This window comes from Canis lupus, chromosome 17 (genome assembly GCF_011100685.1).
Source record: "Canis lupus familiaris isolate Mischka breed German Shepherd chromosome 17, alternate assembly UU_Cfam_GSD_1.0, whole genome shotgun sequence".
NCBI classification, from domain to species: domain Eukaryota; kingdom Metazoa; phylum Chordata; class Mammalia; order Carnivora; family Canidae; genus Canis; species Canis lupus.
The window spans coordinates 59,323,046-59,349,236 of NC_049238.1; the positions used below are offsets into that span (position 1 = coordinate 59,323,046).

At 47.4% G+C, this 26,191-nt stretch overlaps 1 protein-coding gene across 1 annotated transcript; it reads right to left on the bottom strand.

Moving 5' to 3' along the window:
• Nucleotides 1–131: 131 nt before the first annotated feature.
• Nucleotides 132–17,067, bottom strand: ANKRD35 (ankyrin repeat domain 35). Its single transcript, XM_038562032.1, has 14 exons — nt 16,666–17,067; nt 11,322–11,452; nt 10,478–10,566; nt 10,061–10,125; nt 9,189–9,246; nt 8,927–8,997; nt 8,514–8,620; nt 7,507–7,694; nt 6,633–6,670; nt 4,476–6,467; nt 3,307–3,396; nt 1,569–1,634; nt 863–963; nt 132–338 (listed from the first exon to the last, which is right to left on the bottom strand). The coding sequence occupies exons 1-13, from the start codon at nt 16,702–16,704 to the stop codon at nt 901–903; spliced, it is 2,997 nt and encodes a 998-aa protein (XP_038417960.1). The 5' UTR covers nt 16,705–17,067; the 3' UTR covers nt 132–338; nt 863–900.
• Nucleotides 17,068–26,191: the final 9,124 nt, after the last annotated feature.

Below are 26,191 nucleotides of genomic sequence, written 5' to 3' on the forward strand. Positions count from 1 at the left end.
TGTGGCTCATAAAGTTTGAAAGCTGCTGACTTTTGGGGCCATTTGTGATAAAAAAAAAAAAAAAAAGGAATAAGAATGAAAAAGACTCCTTCCCCCACTCCCCTTCCAACAGAGAAAACCATGACACCCAACACCACACTGCCTCCTGCTTTATTTTCACAGAGCTGGCCTCCATGTGCACCTTCTCTGGTCTCATCCGTGATGATTCCAGGCTTCAGGTTCTCAGGTCTGGGCTCCATACTGTCAGGTGAAACCCCACCTACCCATCCTCACCGCCTGCCCCCTGCCCTTCTCCACATCCTGGTGGAGCCTCTGGCAACCAGGGATGCTCCTACTCCCTGAAAGAAGATATTCAAGGGTGAAATGCACACACATCTCCTCAGTCCCCTCCCACCCACGCCAAGATGCTAAAGGGCATGTCATCTACCTGGACTGGAAAAAACTGCCAGCTGAACAGGGGTGGCAAGAAGAGTCAGGGGTGACTGCTCTCTGAATGAGTAGTGTGTGAGCGAAGGAGAGATTCTGGAGTTCATGAGGTCCCACCCTGGCAAACAACTCCCTGCCACTCTGCCACCATGGCTACTTTTCACTGGCATCTCTAGCCTGGGCCTTAGGAGAGCCATTCAGCAAGTCTTTTTAGTCCCCTGCAGTGTACCTGTTCCCTAATTCCTGCTTCTACCCAGTGATTCCCCAGATTGTGTCTTCTCAACTGACTCACTTCAAATGCTCTATGCCCCACAGGGCTCCCCAGTGTCAGCCACAACCACAAGGAGCCAAAGAAGACTCCAAATCCCATCCGTAAGTCTCTCTCCCCAAGTCCTTTCTCCAGGTTCGTCCTTCGTCACCCTGATCCACAACTCACCACAGACAAATAGCACATCCCTCAGGGCACCAGCTGCCTTACTCTTCCTGGATGCTGAGGATTCGCAGCAAGATATTGTACACATCTTGTTCCATGTAGCCCTGTAAGTGGCAGGAAGGAAAGAAAAGGGGGCAAAGAAGAGAAAATGGGGAGAGACAGGCAAGGGAACATTCTGTGGTTTAGTGGAATGCTATTTACTACGCACCCTGGTTTACAGTGTGTGACTTCTCTATGGCTGTCTCCTGGTCTTTACAAGGAAGATAATAATGTCTACTTTCTGGGACTGCTGTGAGGGCTAAAAAGCCAATGACTATGAAGCAGAGCACCTGATACAGGATAAATGTTCTGTTCTTTGTAGTTACCATTCTTCCTAATAAAGGAGCAAGCCACCCAGCTCTTCTTCCTTGGTGAGACATATTTAGCTCAGGATGAAACTGAGAAAGGGTATAAGGGACAGGAAAAGGCCTTTCAGAGAGTTCACAAAGGATCAGGGAATTGGCAAGGAGGGGCAAACACTCTCTCCCCCTCACATTCATGCACATCCTCTCTTGATCTCTTGATCTACCTAATGAGATCTAGACACCTGGCACTGGAACATCTAAAGTCCAGCTTTCCAAGAAATGACAGGTATGTGCAGGTAAGAGGAAGGATCTCAAATGTAACACCCCCTGCCCAGCACTCTGTCTCTACTTCCTCCCTTGCTCACCTGAGCGGCATTCAGCAGATGGTTCCTGTAGGTGGAGATGATCTCTTCGTGGTTCTTCTGGGAATCCTGGGAGTGAGCGTCAATGAGAGATTATGTGCCCACCCTAGCACACCCACCCTGACACACACAGTCCCTCATGAGGAACAATAGAATGAACTGGTGAGCTGTTGGTAGGAATGCAAACTGGTGTAGCCACTCTGGAAAACAGTACAGAGGTTCCTCAAAAAGTTAAAAATAGAACTATCCCTATGGCCCAGCAATTGCACTAATAAGTATTTATTCAAAGGATACAAACATAGTGATCTGAAGGGCACTTGCCCCCAATGTGTGTGGCAGCAATATCCACAATAGCCAAACTATGGGAGGAACCCAGATGTCCACTGACAGAAGAATGGATAAAGAAGATGTGATATGTATACAATATAGAATACTACTCAGAATACTACTCAAAAAGAATTAAATCTTGCCTTTTGCAATGAGCCAAACTATGGGAGGAACCCAGATGTCCACTGACAGAAGAATGGATAAAGAAGATGTGATATGTATACAATATAGAATACTACTCAGAATACTACTCAAAAAGAATTAAATCTTGCCTTTTGCAATGACATGGATGGAACTGGAGGGTATTAAGCTAATCAAAACAAGTCAGAGAAAGACAAATACCACATGATTTCACTCATATGTGGATTTTTTAAAAGATTTTATTTATTCATGAGAAACAGAGAGAGAGAAAGAGAGGTAGAGACACAGGCAGAGGAAGAAACAGGCTCCATGTAGGGACCCTGACGTGGGACTCGATCCAGGGTCTCCAGGATCAGGCCCTGGGCTGAAGGCGACGCTAAACTGCCGAGCCACCCAGGCTGCCCTCATATATGGAATTTAAGAAACAAAAGAGATGAACAGGGCAGCCCGGGTGGCTCTGGCTCGGTGGTTTAGCGCCCCCAGGGCATGATCCTGAAGACCCCGAGATCGAGTCCCACATTGGGCTCCCTGTGTGGAGCCTGCTTCTTCTCCCTCTGCCTGTGTCTGTGCCCCTCTCTCTGTGTCTCTCATGAATAAATAAAAATTTTTTTAATTTTTTAATAAATAAGATCTTTAAAAAGAGAGAGAGAGATGAACATAGGGGAAGGGAAGGAAAAATAAAAACAGAGAGGGAGGCAAAATATAAGAGACTCAACTCTAGGAAACAAACGGTTGCTGGAGGGGAGGTGGAGGGGGGATGGGGCAACAGGACGATGAGCATTAGGAGAGCACTTATGGAATGAGTATCGGATGTTATATACAACGGATGAATCACTGAATTCTATTCCTAAAACTCATAATACCCTATATGTTAATTAAAATGAATTTAAATAAAAATTAGGGGGCAGCCCAGGTGGCTCAGCGGTTTAGCGCCGCCTTCAGCCCAGGGCGTGATCCTGGAGACCCGGGATCGAGTGTCATGTCAGGCTTCCTGCATGGAGCCTGCTCCTCCCTCTGCCTGTGTCTCTGCCTCCCCTCCCCCCACCGCCCCGTGTCTCTCATGAATACATAAATAAAATATTTAAAATAATTAAACAAAAATAAAAAAGAAGAATGAAGTGATCAGCTCAGTCTCCCTTAGCCCACCACTGCCCAGCCTGGCCCACTGCGTGGCCAGGCCTCTATAATTCCCAGAATCTTTCCCACACGTGCATCACTTCCATTGGCCACTCTTTTCTCTAGCAGCGTCTATTTCCCTGAGGGCAGAACATACCTGCAGCTGCAGAGCAAGGTGAGCATTTTCTCCCCGAACTGCTAAGACCTCCTCTGAAAGCTGCTCCAGCTTCTTCAACAACTCCTTGATCTGAAGCCACCAAGAAAGAAAGGGAACTGAGGAGGCCCAAGTCATTCCCCACTCCATACCACCCAGGGTCAAGGTCAACTTCCTTTTAGTGGATATGTACTATATGCCAGATACTTTTAACACTCAAGAAAGCTCTTCTTCTGTTCTGAGGAGAACAATGCTTCTCTGAGGGAAGTATTAGTATTCACATTTTGTAGATAAAGAGACTGAGTTAAGTGACTTGTCAAAACTATACAGCTAATAAGTAATGAAATAATGATTTGAACCAAGATCTCCTTGAATGCATGGTCCATGCTCTGAAGTATATACTCCCTATATGTTTTTTATATCATTCTACATTTGAGCATGTACACAACTTTTACTAAGACATCCGATTTCATCGATTTCATTCATTTCACAGGTAGTTCTAAAATTACTAAATTCGTTTGGAAATTGATTTTTTAGAATTCATTAGACATGTCTCCTAGAAGCATTACACTGACTTTGGGAGGAATCATTGGAAAACTCTGGTTTCTAACAGCGGTGTGTATGTATGTATGTCTTATTTATTTATTTATTTATTTATTTATTTATTTATTTATTTATTTATTTGCCTTGGTTTTCTCTTTGCCAGTGGAAATCTTTTGTAGAACTCACTCTGACTGAAGTGGGAGGGGAGAAGAGGAGCTTGGGGCTAGTCTACTTTTCCAAACCCATGGGCCCCCAAGTGACCTCCCCAGAACCCTAGCAAAACCACAACAACCCACCATATGATCAGGCCTCTTCCTGGGCTAATCTTTTGAAGCGAACACGTTAATAAGCCGCAGTACTCCAGGGCAGGGGCTCGCTAGCGCCGACGGCTCGGCTTCTGAATGCTGAATCCCAAACTTTAACACGGAAGCCCCGTTGTCTCTGCTAGTTATACCTTAGCCTCACCTCGCTCGGATCCCGACCCCCAAACCCCGAGACCCGGGGGAACACGGTGGTCCTTGCGAAGGCCTTGCTGTTGCGCTCAAGGTGTTCATCCGGCTAAACCAAGCTGGATGCACGTTAGCGGACCCCGAAGCACCCCTTGTCCGATGGTTGCCCGGCCGGCTCACCTTGGCCTCCTTGTCCCGGCAAGCGCCGATGAGATGCTCCACTTTGTCTTTGAACCGCTCGGCCGTTTCCTCAAACTGCTGGGAGCGGCCGCGCATCTCGCTGGCCCTGCGCTCCTGCTCGGCCGCCCGCGCCGCCAGCTCCCCGCTGCGGCGCCGCTCCTCGGCCACGGCCTCGCGCAGCGCCCCCGCCTCCCGGCACGCCGCGTTGTACTTTTCCAGCAGAGCCTTCAGCTCCTGGCCCCAGGCCTGGGCCTGGGCCACCAGCGACCCCCGGGTCTTCTCGTGCTGCCTCAGGCTGGCGGCCTCCCGGGCCCTCAGCTCGGCCACTTCCTCGGTGGCTTGGTAGAGCAGCTGCTTCAGCTTCCCGATCTCCTGACTCTTCCCGCTCATCGTGGCCTGGACGGCCCGCAGCTCCTCCTCCAGCTTCCCCAGGTCTTGCTCCAGAGCGGCCACCTCGGGGGGCGCCGGGGCCTTGGAGGAGGCGGCCGGGCCGGGGGGCCCCCGCAGCTGCCGGTTTTCGTGCTCCAGGCGGGCCAGCGCCTTCTGGCCTTCGCGGTGCCGCTGCACCAGGGCGCGGAGGCGGGCCCGCAGCTCCTCCAGGGGCTCCGCCGCCGCGCGCCCCGTGCTGCCCTCACCCACCAGGTCGGGCGGCAGGGAGTCCCACAGCCCCTGGAGGCCACTGGTCTGGGAAGCCAGGCGCTTCCGCAGTTTCTCGGTGGCCTCCTTCTCCAGGGCCAGTTCGTCTGTCAGCAGCCCCACACTCCGCCGCAACTGCATGAGCTGGACGTGCGCCTCGGGCTTGGGAACGAAATCCCGCTGCAGCCGCTGGCTCAGGGACTGCAGCTCCCCCTGCAACCGCCGCCTCTCCTGCCCCAGCTCCCCCAGCTCCTCCAGCAAGTTAGTATTGCTCAGTCTCAGTGCTGCTACCTCCTTCTCCAGCTGTCCCTGGGCCAGACCTCCTCCTCGCATCTGCTCCCCTCCAGGCTCCCCCGGGGCCCCGGGAGCCCTCTTCTGCCCGCCTTCATTCTCTTTGGTGATGGTCGCTGGCTCTGCCTTTGGGGCTCCCTCGCTGGGCTCCTGGGCAGCAGCCTGAGGTTTCACCTGTAATCCTGCCTTTGCCCGATCCAGCCTCACCAGCACCTGCTCCAGCCTGGCCTCCATCTTCTCCCAGGCAGCTGCTGCAGCCTCAGCCTGGGGTGTCCCCAGAGCTCCCTCCAGGACCCGTCTTGACAGAGCCCCCCGCGCAGCATCCTTTTCTCGCCACACCGCAGCCAGCTCTTCCCTCAGTTGTAGTAGGAGCTGATTCATGGCTGTTGTGCCCAGGGGTTCAGCCACTGTGCCTGTCGGTTCAGCCCCTGGGGCCCAGGGCCTCTCTTTCTGGCCGCCACATGGCTTGTCAGTATGATCAGGGCCAAGGGCCTGTCCACCGTTGGTGGTCAGCTGCTGTCCTGTGGCTTTCCCAATGGTCTCACAAGTTGGGCTCTGGGGTGGCTCTTGTTCTTCTGGTGGGAACCTTCTGGGGGCTTCATACTGAATCTCCCCTGTGGTTGAATCCTCAGCCTTCTTAGAAGCTAACACCAAGTTGGCTGGGGCTACAGCTGCTGCCTGCTGCCGCTTCCTTAGCTCTTGAATGCGCTGAGCCAGCAGGCCCAAGGGACAGCCATGCTCCATACCATCTCCTCCAGGCCGGAGACTAGAGCTCTGCCCTCCTGGAGCTCCAGGCTCTTGGGATAGGAGGAGCCCCAGCTCATGCACCTGCTCTCGAATATGGTTCTCCAGGCCCAGGTAGGCTGCAGCTTGAACCTTAGCCTCTTCAGTCTTTTGCACCAGCTCCTGCTCCAACTGGGAAACCTTCCTCTGCTCCTCTTCATACTTCCACCTCCACTCATCTGAGCATGGGTCTTCCTCCTCCTCTTCCTCCTGCTCCTCCTCGGGCTCTGCTCTGCATGGGCTCTTAGGTGGAGAACCCACGTGAGGCTCAGATGGAGAGGCCTACATAGAAAAAGGAATAGTGAGTTAAAGGCAGCAGCTAGTCTAGCCCCGGGAGGGCCTTTCCTCTCTTAGACTGTCTTGTTGTCCCCAAAGATCACTATTTGGGAGATGCCCCAGTGGGATAGCCTGGGGTGGGTCAGAAGCAAGAGACACATAGGGTCTTACCTGGGATGCAAGATCTGGATGTTGAACAAGCCCCTGACCTATATGAAAAAGCATGGGGAAAATGAAAGTGGAGACAGGTCTTCTTCTAGCCCACGCTTTATCTCCAGACTTCTTTCCGTTTTTCTTTTCTTTTCTAAGATTTTATTTATTCATGAGAGACAGAGAGAGGCAGAGACATAGGCAGAGGGACGAGCAGACTCCCTGCAAGAAGCCCGATGTGGGACTTGATCCCAGGACCCTAGGATCATGCCCTGAGTCAAAGGCAGATGCTCAACCGCTGAGCCACCCAGGTGTCCCTATCTCCAGTTTTTTTCTGAGAGGAACAGCCCCCAATGTGATGACTCTTCCCACACACATCTTTGTGGTTCCAGGAGCCACTGCTGTTGAATGGGTCCCCAAGTATCTAACATTCCTGGTTCCCTTAGCCCAGAGATAGGCTAGCTCATTCATTTTGTTTGCTCACTTATTTAATTGGACGCTGTGCCAGGCACTGATATAGGCACCAGGACCTCTGGTAAGCAGAACAGCCATGGCCTGTCATCTGGGGGGGGGGGGGGGGGGGTTCCGGTCTAGTAGGGAAGATGGAGATTGACTCACAAATCACACAAACAAATACACAATAACAACTCATAAATGCTAGCAGTAGTATAAGCCAGAGTTGCCTTCAGAGAGACAAGGCTGCATTCAGGAATTTTGTGACCATACTTTTGGGATATTGGGGTCATTTCACAGTAGCAGCAATAAATAAGTAAACCCTCACCTAAAGTGACAATTATTTTTCAGAGGGATTATTTCTATGGGAACAAATGGCATTCTAAGAAGCTTCTTTGATCCTAAGAAGAATTTTGAAGTTACAAAAGGGACTCAGCTTTACCTCCCCGCTGCCCCCGGCGGTTCAGAGCCTGCTGCAGCAGCTGGCACAGCACTTTGTCTTGTGTGCAGAGAGCGTAATGCAGAGCGCCGTGCCCCATGCTGTCCATTGCCCCTGCATCTGCTCCATGGCTCAGGAGCAGTTCGGCCACCTCAGCGCTGCCTTTCTCACAGGCCAGGATCAGAGCCGATCTGTGGGTTGGGACAAATCTAGGCATAGGCTTTCCCCAGGAAATCCAGGAGTCCTGGTTCCAGGAATTGCACTCCTGGAGTCAGATCTCACTCAGTGTGGTGAGGAGAACCACAAACCAACAACAAAAAGCATTAGACCAGACCAGAACTTTCCAAATGCTGTTTCTTGGAGCTGCAGCATCAGAAAGCCCAGGGCCAATTAGGAGGGCTCTATTTTCAACTACTGTATATATGGAGGTTCTGCATAAATTCCTTTTTTTTTTTTAAGATTTTGTGTTTATGTATCCAAGAGAGACACAGAGAGAGGTAGAGACACAGGCAGAGGGAGAAGCAGGCTCCCTGCAGGGAGCCCGATGCAGGACTAGATCCCAGTACCCCAGGATCATGCCCTGAGCCAAAGGCAGACGCTCAACCACTGAGTCACCCAGGCATCCCTCTGCATAAATTCTTCATTGGAAAAAGGATTCCATTGCTTAGAGGATAGTTTGAAAACCAGTAAATTGAACTAATGGATCCAGAAGAATGGATTCTACTTCCACAGTCATCTATGCCAGGAAAATGGTGGTGGTAGCAACTGAATAGGAAAGTCTAAGGAAAACTTTCTCAACTGCAAAACAGCAGCCAGAGCTCTTCCAAACAACTGCTCAGAATGAAGGAGGTTCCTGAGAAAACAGAGACCAATCTTCTTTCTTCCCCCAAACACACACATACACACACAGACATACACGTACACATGCACATGCAGACACATTTGCCCCGGGGCTCCTTTCTAGAGTGGCCAATGTCTGGATTTGGGATGGGGAGATAGAGAAGGCTCACTTGTCATCCTTGTCTGTGACATTAACTCGGGCACCTCTCTGCAGTAGCTGTGAGCAGATAGCTGCGTGACCACCCAGCGATGCAATCATCAGGGGTGTCCGTCCATCCTGCACAGATTGTGGGAAGGAAGTTCAAGAGGAGCCCAGGGGAGCCAGGGGCTTGACAATTCTACCAACTGCCCTCTCCCGACACGTCTCCAGAAAAAAGCCCAGATCCAGGGGCAAAATTCTCCTTTCTGAAAGGTTAGAAGCTCTCCAGAAGATAAGGACTAACCTCTCCATGAGAGAAAGGAGGAGGAGTGGAGGGAGAAGGAAGAGGAGATGTGCATAACCCCTGGTCAACAGAGCTTAGCTAGTCAAGCTCAGAGAGAACAACAGCCTCCCTGTGCAGGGCACTGCCCAGCTGACACTCACATTATCCAGGACGTCCAGGAAGGCTTCATGGTCACACAGCAGGAGCACACTTGACGCACAGCCAGAGGAGGCTGGGAGGGTTGAGGGATGATTGGGTTAAGGAGAAGCAGGAAGGACACCTACTCAGACTACAGCCCCGCATTCCCTCCAACCATTTTAGCAGTCAGCCCTGGTCTACCCTGCTCTCCAAATGTTGTCCTCCCCTCCCTTCCAGCCCCCTGGTTCCTACAGCCCTGTTTCCCACCAGCCCCTTGGCACACACCTGCCCAGTGCAATGGACTTCGGTTTTCTGCATCCACAGCATCTTCATTGGCACCATGCTGCAAAGAGCCACCAAGGGAGGCAGCATGGGGCATGGTAGTACCATCCTTATCACATACCCACCCTGTTGAGTCATCAACTTCCATAGTACTATGGGGAGGGAAAGGAGGACCTTGGCTCTGGCCAACTACTAGGCAAGCCCAGTCTACTCCTTGCAGAGGATAGGCAGCCTTGAATTTCAGCCCCAGTTCTTAAACCTAGGGCCTAAGAAAAATCAGATTATAGACAAATAGGCACATTAGGGAAAATGACTTCTGAGTCCATGACCGGTATCTTAGGATCATAATTGGGGAACTTGGAAAGGTCTGGAAAGAACAAAAGCAGAACAGCCATTCGCCCAGTGACCTGTTGAGCTATGCCTCTTGGACTTTTGGAGACCGGCTTACAGATTGTCCGCGTGTCATTTCACATATATATTTCTCTTAGTGCTCCCAGATTGCAAGCTCCTTAAAAGCAGACAGTGGAACACTGGATTAATTTGAACACTCCTGTCCTCCTCTCACTTGCCCACCTGCTGGGTGGTTAGTCTCTGCAGGGGCTCTGCCAATGGCATGTGGATGACTGGCAGGCAGTCCCCGGGAGCTCTGCTTTATAACCTGCCCTCAAGGGCAGCATTAAGTGTGGTGTCTGCCCATAGTAGGTGTTACATAAATATCTGTGAATTAATGAATACATGATGATCAGCTCTCTTACTTGGGATGAGAGGGGTCCTGTTGACCAAACATTGCTTGTGACCAGAAGACACAGAAGATTTAGAAGATTCTGGGCCCATTTCTTCCCTTCACAAAAGTAGTATCAAAAGGGTGCTCTTACCTGCAGCAGGACCTTGACACATTGTGGCTGGCAGGAGATGGTGGCCAGGTGCAGGGCAGTGCTTCCTGGAAAGAGAAAGAGGGGGAGATGGAAGGTGGGTGGCCCCACGCATGCCGATGACTCACAGGGAGGGAAGGCAAGAGACGCACAGATAATCAGGGGGAGATTAGAGAGAGAAGCTCTCAGCCACACAGGCCTGAAATTCCTGTTCCCCCAGTGCCTGGAACCTGTGCTGGAGGTGGGAGTGGAGGTGAGGTAAACCAGCTTGCAGGGAGAGGAGCCCCCGGAAGGATGCTGGCCAGAACTGATGGGGAGAGGAGTGGGAGACCACAGTTGGAACCTCCAGCAGTCAGCCCTCACCGCTGCTCCAATGAAGGGAGAGACCAGCAGTGCGGCCCAGCGCAAGACCTAACTCACCGTCCTCATTCTTGCTGTTGATGTCAGCCCCGTTTGCAAGCAGTATAGTTAGACATTCTGTCAGGCCTTTGGAGGCTGCCAGATGGAACCTGCTGGAATCAAGGCCAAGGGGCAGAAGGATGAAAGGACCAGCGGATGAGGGATACAAGAACCTTCATAAACACTGCCTGCTATGCTTCTTCACCCCAAAGCCAATCCCAAAAACAGACGGGGAAGTTCCCCTAGCCTGACTTCCTGAGGAAAAGGCCAGAGGAGGCTGGAAGCCAAAACAGAAATAAGAGCTACAGGTCTCAAGCCACCTAGACAATCGTGGGGTGTCCAGCGAACATGGAACTACCTGTTGCTCTGACCACAGGACCCTTAATAGCCTGGACTGTCATAGGAGGAGGCAGCTGGAGCAGACAGAAGGCTGGGTGGAAGGGACGAGGGATAATCTCCCTCCTGGCCTCACCATCCCACCTGGCCAGCTGATGCTCACGGCTACAACCACTTTGTTCCTAATTTCCCAAGCTACACACCCTCCTACTTGTGCAATAAGTAAACACTGTATTTAGGGAATGTATCAGTTTTCTGTTTGTTTCATGGGCTTGATGTCCTTTTGTTTTGGGGGCTTCCCCGCCAAGGTTTGTCAATCTGGGCCATGAGACGGATGGGACTCAGAGACGCTATCTCTCCCCTCCCTGTTTGCAGCACTTGATCCGTAGCAAACAATGATGGATATGTTTGCTGATTAAAACAAAAAAGGCTCTGGGGCTTTAGGCATTCCCTGGTCCTACCTCATATCAGGGTTGGAGGCTTTCGAAGGGAGCCACATATCAAGGGGGGCCCGGGAGGGCTTACTTACGGAGACTGGCCGTTGGAGTTCAGCTTGGTGGGTCGGGCAGACTTCCTTGAGGCCAGGGCAGCCACGCGTCCCACATCCCCCCGCTGCACCGCCTCTAGCAGCTTCTGATCACGGCGGTTCCATCTCTCCACCTGGTCCAGGGCCACAGATTGTATGAACACAGGGGGGTGGGGGTGGGGTAGAAAAAGGAAAGGAGATGGTTAGGATGTCTGGCCAGGGAAAAGAGACCTCTGCAGGCCACCGAGAAACTACTGCTGGGTATTGCCTGCCCTGGACCAAAAGGTACTTGGACTAGTGGATTAAAAATCGTGTTCTACAGGTGCCTGGATGGCTCAGTGATTGAGTGTCTGCCTTTGGCTCAGGTTGTGATCCCAGTGTCCTGGGATCGAGTCCCACATGGGGGCTTCCCTTGAGGAGCCTGCTTCTCCCTCTGCCTGTGTCGCTGCGTCTCTCTGTGTGTCTTATGAATGAATAAATAAATAAAATCTTTTTTAAAAAGTCATGTTCTAGCACTGAGGGCAGAGTTTTTCAGATGTCCTTTTTGTTTTTGTTTTTAATCATCATGTGATTATTGTTGTTAGGTGCACCAGCTCAGAGCAATCCTAGCCATGACTCCTTTCCCTTCTGCTCTCTAGGTCTTGCTGGAGCAAGCTGAGCCACGCTGACCACTCCCTTTTGGGCTCACATTACCTCTCACCTCCCCATGCTGCTCTGCTTCTTGTCCTCAGATTTATGAGAGATCAAGGCATCTAGCTTCACATTACAGCTAGGAGTCCAAATATCCAGCCATACCATCCAGTCTTTTGGCTGTGGGCCCCAAAACTGGGAGGGAAAGCAGAGTTTCTCTCTTCCCATCTCGTTTCTATGTCCTTTAGTTGATTGCTCTTCCCCTTCCATGGCACAACCACCCAAAGGCAAAAATAGGTCTCTAGCTAGGGTTGAGGAAGCAGCAAGAGGCAGCTCTCCTGCTCCTCCCTCCCCAACCCTCTCTTCTCTTTTCTCTGGCAGGGAGCAGCTGTCCCAGGCCACAGCCACACCTGGGCATGCATTGTTCTATCATTCCAGCTTGCCTTTTGAGGGTGGTAGGGTAATTACAATAATTGAGGTATCACAGGGTGTGAAAGAGAGAGAGAGCTGTGTAAAAACACCCAGGGCTGAAGGCACAGAATAGCCTGATTGGATCCAGAGAGGGGAAGGGGAAGGAAGACAGGATGCAAAAATCTGTGGGACGGTGGAAAGGGTCCTGGATGAATATTTTGTCAGCAGTCCTACTTTCTCAGCTATGTGACCCAGAGTAAGCGATTGAACACCTCCGTTTCCTCATCTATAACATGTGGGAAATAATAACTACCTCATCATGTTGTGAGCATTAAATGAGCTAACCTCATATGAGGTATATAAATTCTCTTCATAAACTGTAAAAAACCATACTAGTGCATGGTATCCTTATAACCAAACAGGAAGCAGTGAAGGATTGGTGGTGGCACATCACATTTTATGAGGTATAATCTCAACAAGAAAGAGGCTTTGGGAGGAGGTGGGAAAAAATAGGTTCTATGGAAGCCAAATAATTAATTTTCAAATACTGTCTACCTAGCCAGGGCAAATTATGTAGCAAAATCAGGGAAGATTTGAAATGCCCAAGCCATAAAATGATCTTGGGCTAGATGGATGATAAGGTAATACTCCGGTCCAGCACTTGTAATTCTTCATAGTCATTTCAAGTGCTGTTTCCATTAGCCTCTCCACATCCCCAGAAAGGAGTTAGGGCTGATATTATTTGATCTATTTGAAAGCAGAAGAAACTGAAGTGTGCTGAGGTTGGATAATTGTCCAGGTTCACATCACAAAATAGGGGTAAAATTGAAATTAGAACCCAGGCCACCTGACGGGCCCGACCTGGTTCTCACCAGCAGACCACATATACTATGACAGAGCCCTGGAGGAAGGTTTACTTATTACCATGCAAACAGTCTAAGACTGCCTCCAGGCCAAAGCCACCCACCCTCGAAGCTATTCCCTACACAGAGAAGAGTCTCTGAACAGGATAATTCTCAAAAGACAAAATAAGCCAAATGACTGGTCCACATACCAAACAGATTCTAGAATGTAGGAACATGTTATCCAATGTCCCTTAGGGACCAGTTACCCTCAGAAAAAGCAGAAAGCTATAATTATACCTCCACCACAGGATGCTGCCATCGGTTGACCTCTAATCTGAGGTTCTCTGTTTAAATCCTGATTCTAACACTTTCTATGCTGGTGAATTTAAGTATGTAACAACTTCTCCGAACTTCAGCTTCCTAGTGATATAACACACCACAAAGCACCTAGCACTGTCTGCCACAGAGTCGGTGCACAATAAATGCTGGGTCCAATCGTCAACCTTCCTAGCTTTGCTGGACACATTTTGGATGTACCAGCAATTCTGAATTCAGAGTTCTTCCCCCAGGGAAGTGAGAGGAAGGGATCTTGCTTGTATCAGCCAATGTATAACAGCCAGACTATAGAGATGGTAAAAGTGCTTCTTAGCAATGTAGAGACTTTTCTTTCCAACTAGACAGCTCTAAATCTATCCGATTTATTTCCTATAATCTTGTTACACTAAGAAGATTTTAGAATAGGTGGAAATTCATCATGGTCAAACCTCTGCAGAGCTAAGATGGAGAATAGAGGGATGCTTCCAAATTCCAAGATCCAGTCCTCGGAAGAGAGGCACTGGATCACCATCACAGCCTCAAGAGAAGAATCACCACATTAATCAGCAGACTCAAAAACAAGGATAAGCTCTGTATATATGTAGCCAAGATTAGGGGGCTTTTGTAGGAGTAATTGCAGCCTCTCCTTATCTCTGGCTGGGTGCCTATAAGCATCCTATTGAGATGGAACCCACCAACAGAAGAGAAAGAGTAGCTACCATTGTAGGACAGGTGAATGGATATAGAAAGGCTGCCCTAGAGGATCCAGGAACTGACTCTCAATATATATATTTTTAAATGCAATGGACATTCCTCTAAGTTGATTCCAGTAAGCACTGGCCAACTGTTCAAAGCTATTTTCTGGTCCACTTCCTACATAGGCAGGTAAGCTAATATATAAGACATCCTCAAAGGCATCCTCTATTTGACTAAAATAAAATGAGATTGTAAGAGCTGGTGTGTGTGTGTGTGTGTGTGCGTGTGACTTCCTAAATTTTGGATAACTTAGATTAATTTGAAAATGATCACTGATCTGTCAGTACTGGTCTCAATCAAAGGATGCAGGGCTCTGGCCCTGGACCCAGGGGCGGGAGTGAGGACAGGCAGGGGCAATCCTCTGGTATGACTGGGAAGCCAGGCTTTGGGAGTGGCCAGGAAGGCTGTTGCCCTATTTCTTTGACAAAGGGTTCAGAGTAGTTAGCCACCCAGGGAGTGGAGAAATTTATCATAAGGGTGAGGAAGTTTCAGGAGGAAACAATTTGCAGCTGACACTGGCCTATTTTTAACCTTTTTGCGATCCTATCCCGACTGAGAAAACAGCTCTTTCCAGCCAGATAGTTCTAAATCCACACAATTTACTTCCTATAAGCTTGTTACACTAAAGAGAGTTTAGAATGAGTGGAGATTCTTCATGGCCAAAACTCTGTAGAGCTGGGGTGAAGAACAGAGGGAGAGATATTTCCAAATTCCAACATTCAGCCCAGTGCTCACTCCACCACCTTGGAAAGACTGGAGCCCAAGGATTGGGGAATAGGATAAATGAAATAATCTCCCATTCCTAAGGGCAGGCAGACTCCACAGACGTGAAAGGGAAGGGCAATGCGGAGGACTCTCAGCCACTAAGGAAGAATCCGTGTGAATAAGAAAATCATTAACAGTTAAGATGGAGTTTCTGGTACCTGTTCTAGTCATCCAGTAAATGCATTTTGATTGGTTGATCTGTGCGTGGAGACCAGGTGAAGAAAAAATCCAAGTGGGACAAGAACAGGCCTCAACAGAGTCCCTACTCTTGCCTCATAGCTCACTCACTTCCAGGCTTCTGCGGCCTGCCCGTGAAGAGTGAGCTGAGCGTTTCTCATGTTTGCTTATGAATGACACTCCTAAGTCAGGTTCAGTTACATCATATTCCCACGGGTCATTGGCTACCTCACTTCTAAATGAGCCATCATCCCAACCTCCCCAGAAAATGCCATCCCCACATAGGAGGTCTCTCTCTAAGAGATCTTCAGGGAAGAGACAGCTACACCCTCTCTGTGCCCCACCTTCTGTAATCTATCTCGTGTTGTGTTCTGGGAGAATGTGGCGAGAAGAGGGACTTCTACTGGGAGCTCACAGAGTGCATCTACTCTATCCTCTTCTACTGTCACCTTTCCCCAACTCAGTCCAGAGAAGCGGAGAATACAAGCCCTAAGCAACTGGGAGGGTTTAGAATGAAGGAAGATTCTGGGGAGAAGAAGGCAGAAGGCCTTTGACTTGCCCAAGAACCAGTCTGATAACCAGACACTGCAGTGAGCTGGCTAGGGTGGATTCTGCAGGCAACTTACCCAGTTTCTTGGGGAGCAGCCAGACAACTATGCCTCCTCTGCCAGTGCCTGGGAGGATGGCGGAGTGCAAGACTAATCCACAGAGAGCAGGCAAAAGGAGGTTGGGGCAAAAGGGGGAAACGTGGTGTTGAACAACCACTGGAAAGAGAGGGGCAGCAGTTGAAGGGGGAACAGGAGGAGGCTGCACCTGTGTGGGAGCACCAATTGGAAAGAGGGTTGGAGTGATGTCAGAGAGCCAGTGGTGCTGATGAGAGAACAGGAGTAGAAGGGGTGAGGGGGCAAGGACAGAGAGAACTCTATGAAACAGGACTAGGGGAAGGCACCGGCCTGGGTGTTTGTTGGGCCAAGAGGAAATAGTAAGGACAGAGCCCTACGGGCTGGCAGGATTGTGAGGACAGGTCAGGGCTGAAAATGAGGCCTTGAGGCAGGACTTGGGAGATAGAGCAGGACCTGGGACTGAGCAGGGGCTGGGGATAGAGCAGACGTTTGGAGGTGTTCAGTCCTGGAAGACAGCAGAAGTAGACAGGACCTTCCGGGAGGGGCAGAGCCTGCAGGAAACATTTCAGAAGTTGGGGGTGTACATGCTAGGAGGACAAGAAAGGGCCAAGGGGAAGGAATTTGGGGAGAGCACAGGTTAGGAAGGCAAGTCAGAGGCGAGGAGACAGGGTCTTGAGGAAGGCAGGGCTGGCAGGCTGCACTGCGGGAGAGGAAGCGCTGGAAAGACCCATAAAGAGAAAAGGCGACGGTGCGTGAAGATGGGACTCAGGACTTCTGTCACCAGGGCTTGCCCAGCCCCATCCTCCCAGACATTTTGGCACCTACCGCCACCTGTGAGCTGGAGCAGGAGAAGAAGCGCTTCATGGCCGGGGCCGGGGCCACGGGGGGAAGGGGACGCGCAGAGAGCGGGGCTACAAGTTCCCGAACCCCGGGACTCGGCTGCGGCTCCGCGCGAGGGAGCTGTCAAAAGCAAAGTGGGACCCGCCCCAGGACCCGCCCCAGGACCCGCCCCAGGACCCGCTGGGCTCAATCAGATGCAAGAACCCGAGAACTGGGCTTCAAACTCCTCCCCTGGCCCTGCCCTAGTCTGACGTTGCAGAAGCCAAAAACCTGCAGTCTTTGGCTGAGATTTTGGACGAGGTGTCAAGCCTCGCCCTCCAAACCAAACCCGCCGGCAGCTCCGACCCGCTCGGGGGGAGAAGGTACCGCTCGGGCTCAAGCGAAAACTCCTCCCGCAGCCCCGCCCCGCCCCGCCCCGCCCCGCGGGCTCAGGCGCCCCCGCCCCCGCCCCCGCCAGCCGCCGCTCCAGGCGCCGCTGCTGGGCGGGTGGGGGGCGGCCAGGTCCGGGATTCGCTGGGTGTGCTGTGGTCTTACCAACTGTCACATTTAACCGCTGGTGACGACATTTTTATTATATCAAGAGCTCTCTGGCCCGCTTAGTTACCTCTGCTTCCTTCCTCCATTCCCTAACCAAAAACCCAAGCACCAAAGAGGCTTTGAAGAAGGAAGCTTGGAAACCAGAGGAGATTGTGGTGCAGAGCGGGGGGGGCTGAGCACGAATGATGCATGACCCTTCGCAACCTGGGAAATAAAACCTGAGGGAAGGGGGATCGGGCCTCCTATTGTAATGCAACCCCTAAGTTGGAAAATAGCAGAGGGGGAGGAGAGAACTCTTTATTTTAGGCAGCCCCTAGCTGAAATAAGCCCCACAGAACTGTCTTCCCTATTTGCACTGCCCTTTAAATTCAGATTCTCAGCAATTCTTGCTTGAACAGCCAGTTGCACCTAACTAGTCTGCCTGTCTCGTCCTTTTGATGAGGGACAAAAGTAGAAAAATATTCACCTTTAGCCCAGAAGGCTTACCTATAGCCTGCATCGTTTTGATTATGATCAGATAGGTGACGGTTGCTACATTTTTTTTAAAGATTTTATTTTTATTTGTTTGAGAGAGAGAGAGCACAAGCAGGAGGAGCAGCAGAGGGAGAGGTAAGCACTTTCCCAACTCAGGGATCGACCCCACCACCCTGGAATCAGGACTGGAACTGAAGACAGACACTTAACCAACTGAGCTACCCAGGCATCCCATGGTAGCTGCATTCTCAAAGGGTCTTACAAGTGCCTGTAAATCTCATTAATAGTTAATATAGAAATGAATGATAATCACCAGGGGAATCTTGTGAAAGCAGAGATTCAAAGAAGACATTTAAGATCTAGTACTTCCTGCTTGTCTATTCCCCCTTGAGCACTAAGCATATAACCATCAGCTTCTCGAAGCAAAAGTGCAGCTCTTCTGCCCACAGGTCCTATCCCTGTGCTACTTAAATAAACTTACCAAGTTGCACTGTACATCATCTCAAGAGTTCTTTCTTGACTATCACTCAACGATCCCACAACATTTTTGGTGACCTGTCTAGGGACAATGAAGTGAATACAAGAGTGCCCATGCAACTTAGTAAATCTTCTCCCCTCCCCCAGTGTGTTTCTTACCTGTTCTTTTTCTTTTTCAGAGATGTCCTAAATAGTATGACCCTTCAGAATGTGTCTTGGCCAAGTGCTCAGGAGAGGACCTCTTGAGCATGGCTATACTACAGTGAGGGATAGAGACTCTTGCTATCTGGCTGAACACTATTTCCTGGTCCTAAAGACATTGGGCTCAGAAATCAGATTCTCTTTATTTTTCCTGTTCTGTTAAGACATATATTCTTGTTAGGCATGGGACAGCCACATATGTCTTTAGGACAGCTGCCAATCTCAAGACTCCAGTGTAAGGTTTCCCCCTAAATAATAAGGCATGATCTCTTGATGAACATAAAAATCCAAGATACATCTGACTATGTGCTTCCCAAAAGCGACTGGTTGGAGCTATTACCTAGTTGGGGCACTCACCCAACAGGGGACTGCTTCCTTGGAACTGGCTTATAGATAAAGCTCAAACAAAATTGCCTAGGGGCATCTGGATGGCTCAATTGATAGAGCATGTGGCTCTCCATCTCAAGGTCATGAGTTCAAGCTCCATGTTGGGCATGGAGCCTACTTAAAGAAAGAAAAAAAGAAAGAAAACAGGAAAAGAAAAGAGAAAGTTGCCCAGATTAGATAGGAGTTCCATACTTTTGTTTTTTCATATCTATCATTTTGTCCTCACTCATAGGTTGTTTGGTGTTCTCCATCCTGCTCTCGGATTGAACGTACTTCTAGCTTAGATATATGATGCTTAATATGATATAAAATAGCTGCCCTTTCTTAACAAAGGCCTGGACCTCTAACCCATCCATTAATACTGGATCTAGAGGTTTCCAATTGGTACTATTATTGGTCAAATATATAGGCTCCCCCAAAATGGAAAGAGGCAGCGCCAGTGTCTGCATCATTTGAGTCCATTCACCAGCACCTGCTGTAGTCTGCAATGGGGAACTGAGGGGAGGTCGACATCCCTTCTCAGGTAATACAAAAGTGTCAGAACAGTCAAGAAAAAAAAACATCTCCCCCCACTCTGAACCCCAGGAACCTCCATCAATATTCCTGACAGGATGCCATTTGGAAGCCAAGGGGGATTTTGGTAATGGACTTCTAGTTAGTTCATGTGCTCTCCTCATTTGTTTTGTAGGAATTGACTATGGGTTCAATTTCCTCAATCCTGAAAGATTCCCCTATGCCCTGTCTCCTAACACACTGTAGTCAATTTGGACAACAGGGTTTAAAGAACCACCTTATCTTCTTCTATGATAATGCATGTCCTCAATATTCTCTGGAGAATGATGAAAAATGGCCCATTTATGGGTCCTTAAACTTCAATACTATTTATTAGTTAGACCTTTTTTGTGAGTGTCAAGGAAAGCGGACTGAAATCCCACATAGTCAGGCCTTTATGGCCCTGTACCAAAATCCTGATCTATTCCATACACCATTAGAGGGCCCCAGGACACCCCTCTCCTCGCCCTCAATCCACCATCAGCACAGCTGCCTGGAGCCCTCCGACTCCTGTTAATCCACCACTTGCCTGTGTTCTATCACGTTCTCTATGTGTTCCCCTTTGACTCTCTCGTAAACACAGGTTGCTGCCAAGATCATGTACATGCCTCCCTCTTTTTCCTGAGTCACTTGTTTCCCATCTGTTTGCTTTCTCTTTTGTGTAACAGAAATATATCTTGAGGGCAGCCCGGGCGGCTCAGCGGTTTAGTGCTGCCTTCAGCCCAGGGTGTCATCCTGAGACCAGGGATCTAGTCCCACAGCGGGTTCCAGCATGGAGCCTGCTTCTCCCTCTGCTTGTGTCTCTGCCTCTGTCTCTCTCTCTCTCTCTATGCCTCTCATGAATAAATAAATAAATAAAATCTTTTTTTTTTTTTTTCCCAAGAAATATATCTTGAGACTGCTGGATGAATGTTGAATGTTGCCTGACTCTTGTTGCATGGGGCGGGGAGTGGTCCCCCTCGTTCACTTCTGGGTTAATGGCTATGATAACTGGAGCCAGTTGTCTGTGGTTAGTCTATCTTGTGACAGGGACCTTGAGGAATATTCTCAAGCAACTGCCAAAACTCCTTTTGTATCCAGAAGGTTCCCTGTCTTCTCTGGCCCCACATGGGCCGTTTATTTTCACTTTTTTTGGTGTAAAGAAAACATGTGTCTGTTCATCTGTCTGAGCTGTTGAACTCTAGAACCAGGAGTCCCCTTTCTCTGCCTTTTGGGCTTTTACCCGCCTTCAGCCTTGATGGCCACACCTCATCTCCACTATCTCCACCTCCCTCTTCTGTTTCTGCACCGCCTGAGCAGGGCTTGCATAACTGACTTCTCTAGTGTTCTCTGCGTCTCCAGTGCTCACCATTGGCTTCTGCTCCTCCTACCCTTGCAATCAAGGAGAGGACAGCACCCCTCCTTGGACTTAAATGGCCCACTTAGATTTCCCCACAGGTGCCCCAGCTAAAAATTGACACTGACTTTTGAGTTGAAAAAAAGTGAAAAGTCACAGTGACTTTTTAAACAAATTGACTGACTTTTAAGTTGACCTATGTGCAACATACTCAGTACTTAAGCTAATGTAAGTTTGTTAGTTATGTAGACATGTCTTTAGTTATCAGCATTAAATAGAAAACTTTTATTCTACCAATGATTGCTAATGGTCAAATAAGCTCATGTTCTCTTTCAATTTGTCCCCAAAAATGGGTTAAAATGACAGTAAATTTTGTCTGTCTCAAAAAGTTCTCATGGGTAATTGTTAAAACAGCTTTCAAAATCTTTCCACCTGAAACCTTGACGTTTTGCTCAGTTAAATGATAAATTGTATTGAATTCATTGGATATCTAAATCTTTTCCAAATGAGATAAAATATTAAAGCATTGATTATTGAACATAGATTTACCTGCTTTGCCTTCTTATCACAGAGAAACTGAGGATAGTGAAGTCTCTTGGTAAATGTACTTTATGCTTTATTGAAATATTGTTCTATGGGAAAACATGTTTTTAGAAATTATGAAATATACTCATAGATTTCCGATCTAAAGAGTTTTGGTGTAATAGTTCACAGTTGGTTACTACTTAATTTTCACTGGAGACTAAGGTTTCTAAAAGTTAAAATTCTGCTAAATGTAATTAGGACTGATGGAATGAAGTAACTCTGTAGGTGGGAAAATAGGAAATATATAAGGAATGGAAATACATTTTGTTGAGGGGAAAAAGAAGGTAATTCTGTCTTAAAATGAGACTCCTTGTTTAGAGAGAAATGGCTTAGGACAAAATCTGAATGAAGTATAAAGTTGTACAAGGTTTCTAAAAGGAGATTTTCAGGGAAAGAATTTTTTTTTTAGTTTTTTTTTTTTTTAACTTTCATCCATGCTCTTCTTTTTATTTCTATTTTTTTTGTATATTTTTTATTGGAGTTCAATTTGCCAACATATAGCATAACACCCAGTGCTCATCCCGTCAAATGCCCCCCTCAGTGCCCGTCACCCGTCACCCCGTACCCCTGCCCACCTCCCCTTCTACTACCCCTTGTTCGTTTCTTAGAGTTAAGAGTCTCTCATGTTCTGTCTCCCTCTCTGATTTTTTTCTAATATTATCATTTAACATGCTGTTTTCTTGCAACCAGGTAATAATTCCGCACAGCATTTCTTAAAATAACACAAAATATTGCTTCAGGGACGCCTGGGTGGCTCAGCGGTTGAGCATCTGCCTTCAGCTCAGGGCGTGATCCTGGAGACTCAGGATCGAGTCCCGCATCAGTCTCCCTGTGTGGAGCCTGCTTCTCCCTCTGCCTGTGGCTCTGCCTCTCTCATGAATAAGTAAATAAAATCTTAAAAAAAAAAAATATATATATATATATATATGTATATATTGCTTCAAACTTCTAATGTGTTTTGATATGCTTGGTTGAGCAGAAATAGTCCACCTTGTCTTTTGATTTTATTTTTAAAGATTTTACTTATTTATGAGGAACACAGAGAGAGGCAGAGACATAGGCAGAGGGAGCAGCAGGCTCCCTGCAAGGAGCCTGATGTGGAACTCGATCCCAGGACGCTGGCACCACGCCTTGAGCTAAAGGCAGGCTTTCAACCGCTGAGCCACTTTTTTATTTTATTTTATTATTTTTTAAAATATTTTATTTATTTGAGAGACAGAGTGAGTGAGAGACGGAAAGAGCACATGAACAGAGGCAGAGGGAGTGAGAGAAGCAGACTCCCTACTAAGCAGGGACTCCAATGTGGGGCCCAATCCTGGGACTTCGGGATTGTGACTCAAGCCAAAAGCAGACACTCAACCAACTGAGCCAGCAGGTGCCCCCACTTTTTGATTTTATAATCCTACTGTCTTTACAGAAAGAACTAGCTGCAATACAACAATCTTTCCAGTTGAGCATTTAGTGATTACTATATATTCCTTAATTTGCTTAGGTATGCACCATTTGTCAATGAAAATTAGTGTTTTCTAGAATAAAAAGGAAGCCTTAGGGCAGCCCAGGTGGCTCAGCGGTTTAGCGCCGCCTTCAGCCCAGGGCGTGATCCTGAAGACCTGGGATTGAGTCCCACGTTGGGCTCCCTGCATGGAGCCTGCTTCTCCCTCTGCCTATGTCTCTGCCTCTCTCTCTGTGTCTCTCGTGAATAAATAAATAAAATCTTTTAAAAAAGGAAAAAAAAAGGAAGCCTTATGTTTATCAGAAAAGATCAGTGCAGGCACCTGTAAGAGTGAGATGAGAAAGAAAATCTCAAGGTTCCATATTGGCCTCTGAATAATCTCATAATCTGGTGACTAGATCAATTTTTACAGTTCTGCGAAGGTCCTCCTTTGTCTCTCACTTATGAGTTTTATTGTCGTGGAAGGTATAGAGATTCCGGAGCCAGACAAATCTAAGTGTTAATCGCACATTCACCACTACATGTAGTTGTACAGCATCAGGTACTTTGCTTAGCCTGGGCCTCAGTTTCTTCACTTACACAACGTAGACACTACTCCTTTCCCAGCCCACTTGTTGGGTGTTGGGTTGATAGATGGCATGGAGGTATGGAGCCTCTTCTATGAGGTTATTCCTGACAGGCTCCTGCCATACTGTTGATCAGACTCCTTTTATGTCCCATCTGCACCTGACAGGTGACTTCTATCATGGCAAAGATGAATAGCATGTGGTTCCTGCTCTCAAAAAGTTTATAATCATCAGTCAACCAAAAATTCTTTTATATAACCTTTTCTCTCTTGGGAGACAATTTTACTTGTGGTCAGGACTAAGCTTGAAATGAGTGGATTTTAAAAGTACACTGGTATAAGATTGAAATTTTGCTTTTCAGGGGCATGGGTGGTGACTCAGCTGGTTAAGCATCCGCTTTGGTTCAGGTCATGCATGACCTCAGCATCCTGGGATGGAGTCCCACTGGCAGCAGGTTCCCTGCCCCTACCCCCTACCCCACTTGTACTCTCTCTCTATTGCTCACTCTCTCTCAAATAAATAAATAAATAAATAAATAAATAAATAAATAAATAAACTTTAAAAAAAGAATCTGCTTTTCTCTTTGTTAAAAAGAGCAAGTTTTCTTGGCTTGTTGGCTTCCTCTTGATAAGAAAATGTAAACAGAGTTTTTTTTCTCTTTTCTTTTTCTATCAGCCCAGAAAAACCAAAGCTTCTATGTTTTCTCTTTGATTACCTAAGAAATTAAAAGATCTCAGTGTTAAAGGAGCTTACTAACAACTATAGAGCTTCCTGTAGAATCCTTTATTGCCCCCTTGGTTAAATGTTAGTATTAAATTTATAACAGTCTGTAATCCTTTTTAGATATGTGCCTTAAAACTTTCTAAGATTTTTAACACACTTCCTGAGATTTAAATGATAAATGAAGTTTTTGACTAGTTGTTAGACTTTTTTATTTGGTGTGTTAAGTGACACTGGAAGCACTGTTAAAGTAATAATGATAAGCATTAGCTAGCATTGTTCTGGTAAATGCTAGAATTGTTCTAAAAATTATACAAATTCCTTAAAGTTTTTGTTTTTAAGATTTCGAGATAGAGCCTGCGTGAGAGAGCAAGGTGGGGAAGAGAGGGGCAGAGGGAGGAGAAGCAGACTTCGAACTGAGCAGGGATCCCAGGAACCCCTGGGATCTCAGATCATGACCTGAGCGGAAGAGACAGATGCTTATCAGACTGAGTCACCCAGGTGCCCCAAATACAGTTTCTTACAACTCTTATTTGAAACATTGCTGGTTTTCTAATGTTTGCTCCTCCAGATGAATGAGTTTTCTATTAAAATATCCATAACTTATAGGAATATGATAAAATACTTTTTTATGAACAAATTTTTTAAATTTTTTATTTATTTATTTTTTTTATGAACAAATTGAAGCAATTTTTCTCCCTACCTAAACCTTCCAAAAATCAGAAACTCGTAATAAGTATTTTTTCTTCCATGGCAATTACAGTTATTTGCATTAGTTCATAAGAATCTGTTCTCCTTATAACAGGACACCATTGGAAACGTTGGTAGTATTACCAAGGCTTTAGCTGAAATGTCATGTTTGAGAGAGACATGCATAGACAGCTTTAAGGAACTAAGGTTGACTTTATGGAGCCAATAGAGCCTCTTGGAAATGGTGGCCTGATATCTTGCTCACAGAGTTCCCAACAGTCTTATCATGTGAGTAAAGAATGTCACTTCCTGGCAAGTGCAGGAACCTCAGGATATTTTGGGGACCTCGAGAAGAGGAACATACCCAAATCTACAGGTATTACAGGCAAGTCTGATGACATTTATTTGGATTGGCTCTGGCCTCCAGAGGCCACTAAAAGTTCAAGCTAGAGATTCCTTATAAAAAGTTCCAGCAAAGCAAATAAAAAAACAAAACAAAACCCTTACAAGATCAATCACTATTCTTGCTGAGCTTTTGTAAATATTGAGGCCAAGTTTGTTAAAGCTGGACTGATTTTAAAGCCGAATTAAAAATAAATAAATAAATAAATAAATAAATAAATAAATAAATAAATCCGAATTAGGGGACACCTGGGTGGCTCAGTGGTTGAACATCTGCCTTTGGCTCAGGTCCCGATCTCAGGGTGCTGGGATCAAGTTCTGTGTTGGGTTCCCCTCAGGGGGTCTGCTTCTCCCTCTGCCTATGTCTCTGCCTATCTGTGTAAATAAATAAATAAAATAAAATCTCATTTATAAATAAATAAAATCTTTAAAAATTAGTCTTGATTTGACTATCTCTGGAAATAAGGGTGAATTTAGAGAGAAAAACTGTTTCAGTAATACATCTTTTTTTCAATATTAGAATCTAGTTTTGATTAATTGTCTTCAAATATCTGTTGTTTGCCTAAGCTAGACAACTTGAGGTAAACTGCAGAGAGATTGTGATCATAGCTCATAAACAGAGAGCCTTTCTGCTTATTACTCTGTGGGGATAATAGAAGGGACCTCATGGACATATGATTATTTAAACAACTGGACAATGGGATGGAGTCCCCAACAATTGTGTAACTCAGCTGTCACCTTAATCAATTCTTTGTGGTTGGGATAACAAAATCATTTCTGGGATGCCTCGGTGGGTCAGTGGTTGAGTGTCTGCCTTCAGCTCAGGGCATGATCACAGAGTCCCGGGATCAAGTCCCTATCAGGCTTCCTGCATGGAGCCTGCTTCTCCCCCCTTTGCCTATGTCTCTGTGTCTCTCTCTCTGTGTCTCTTGTAAATAAATAAATAAAATCTTAAAAACAAACAAACAAAAAACAAAATCACTCCTTAAAGTCAAAGCATACGCCACTCCATGGGGTTAACTATGAACTTGTGGAGATAATGGATGGCCCCACCTTCTCTATAACTGGATTGAAGAATGCACTTGGGGATGCTCTTATCTCCCAGGACAAGTTATCTCCCACTTGCTAGTG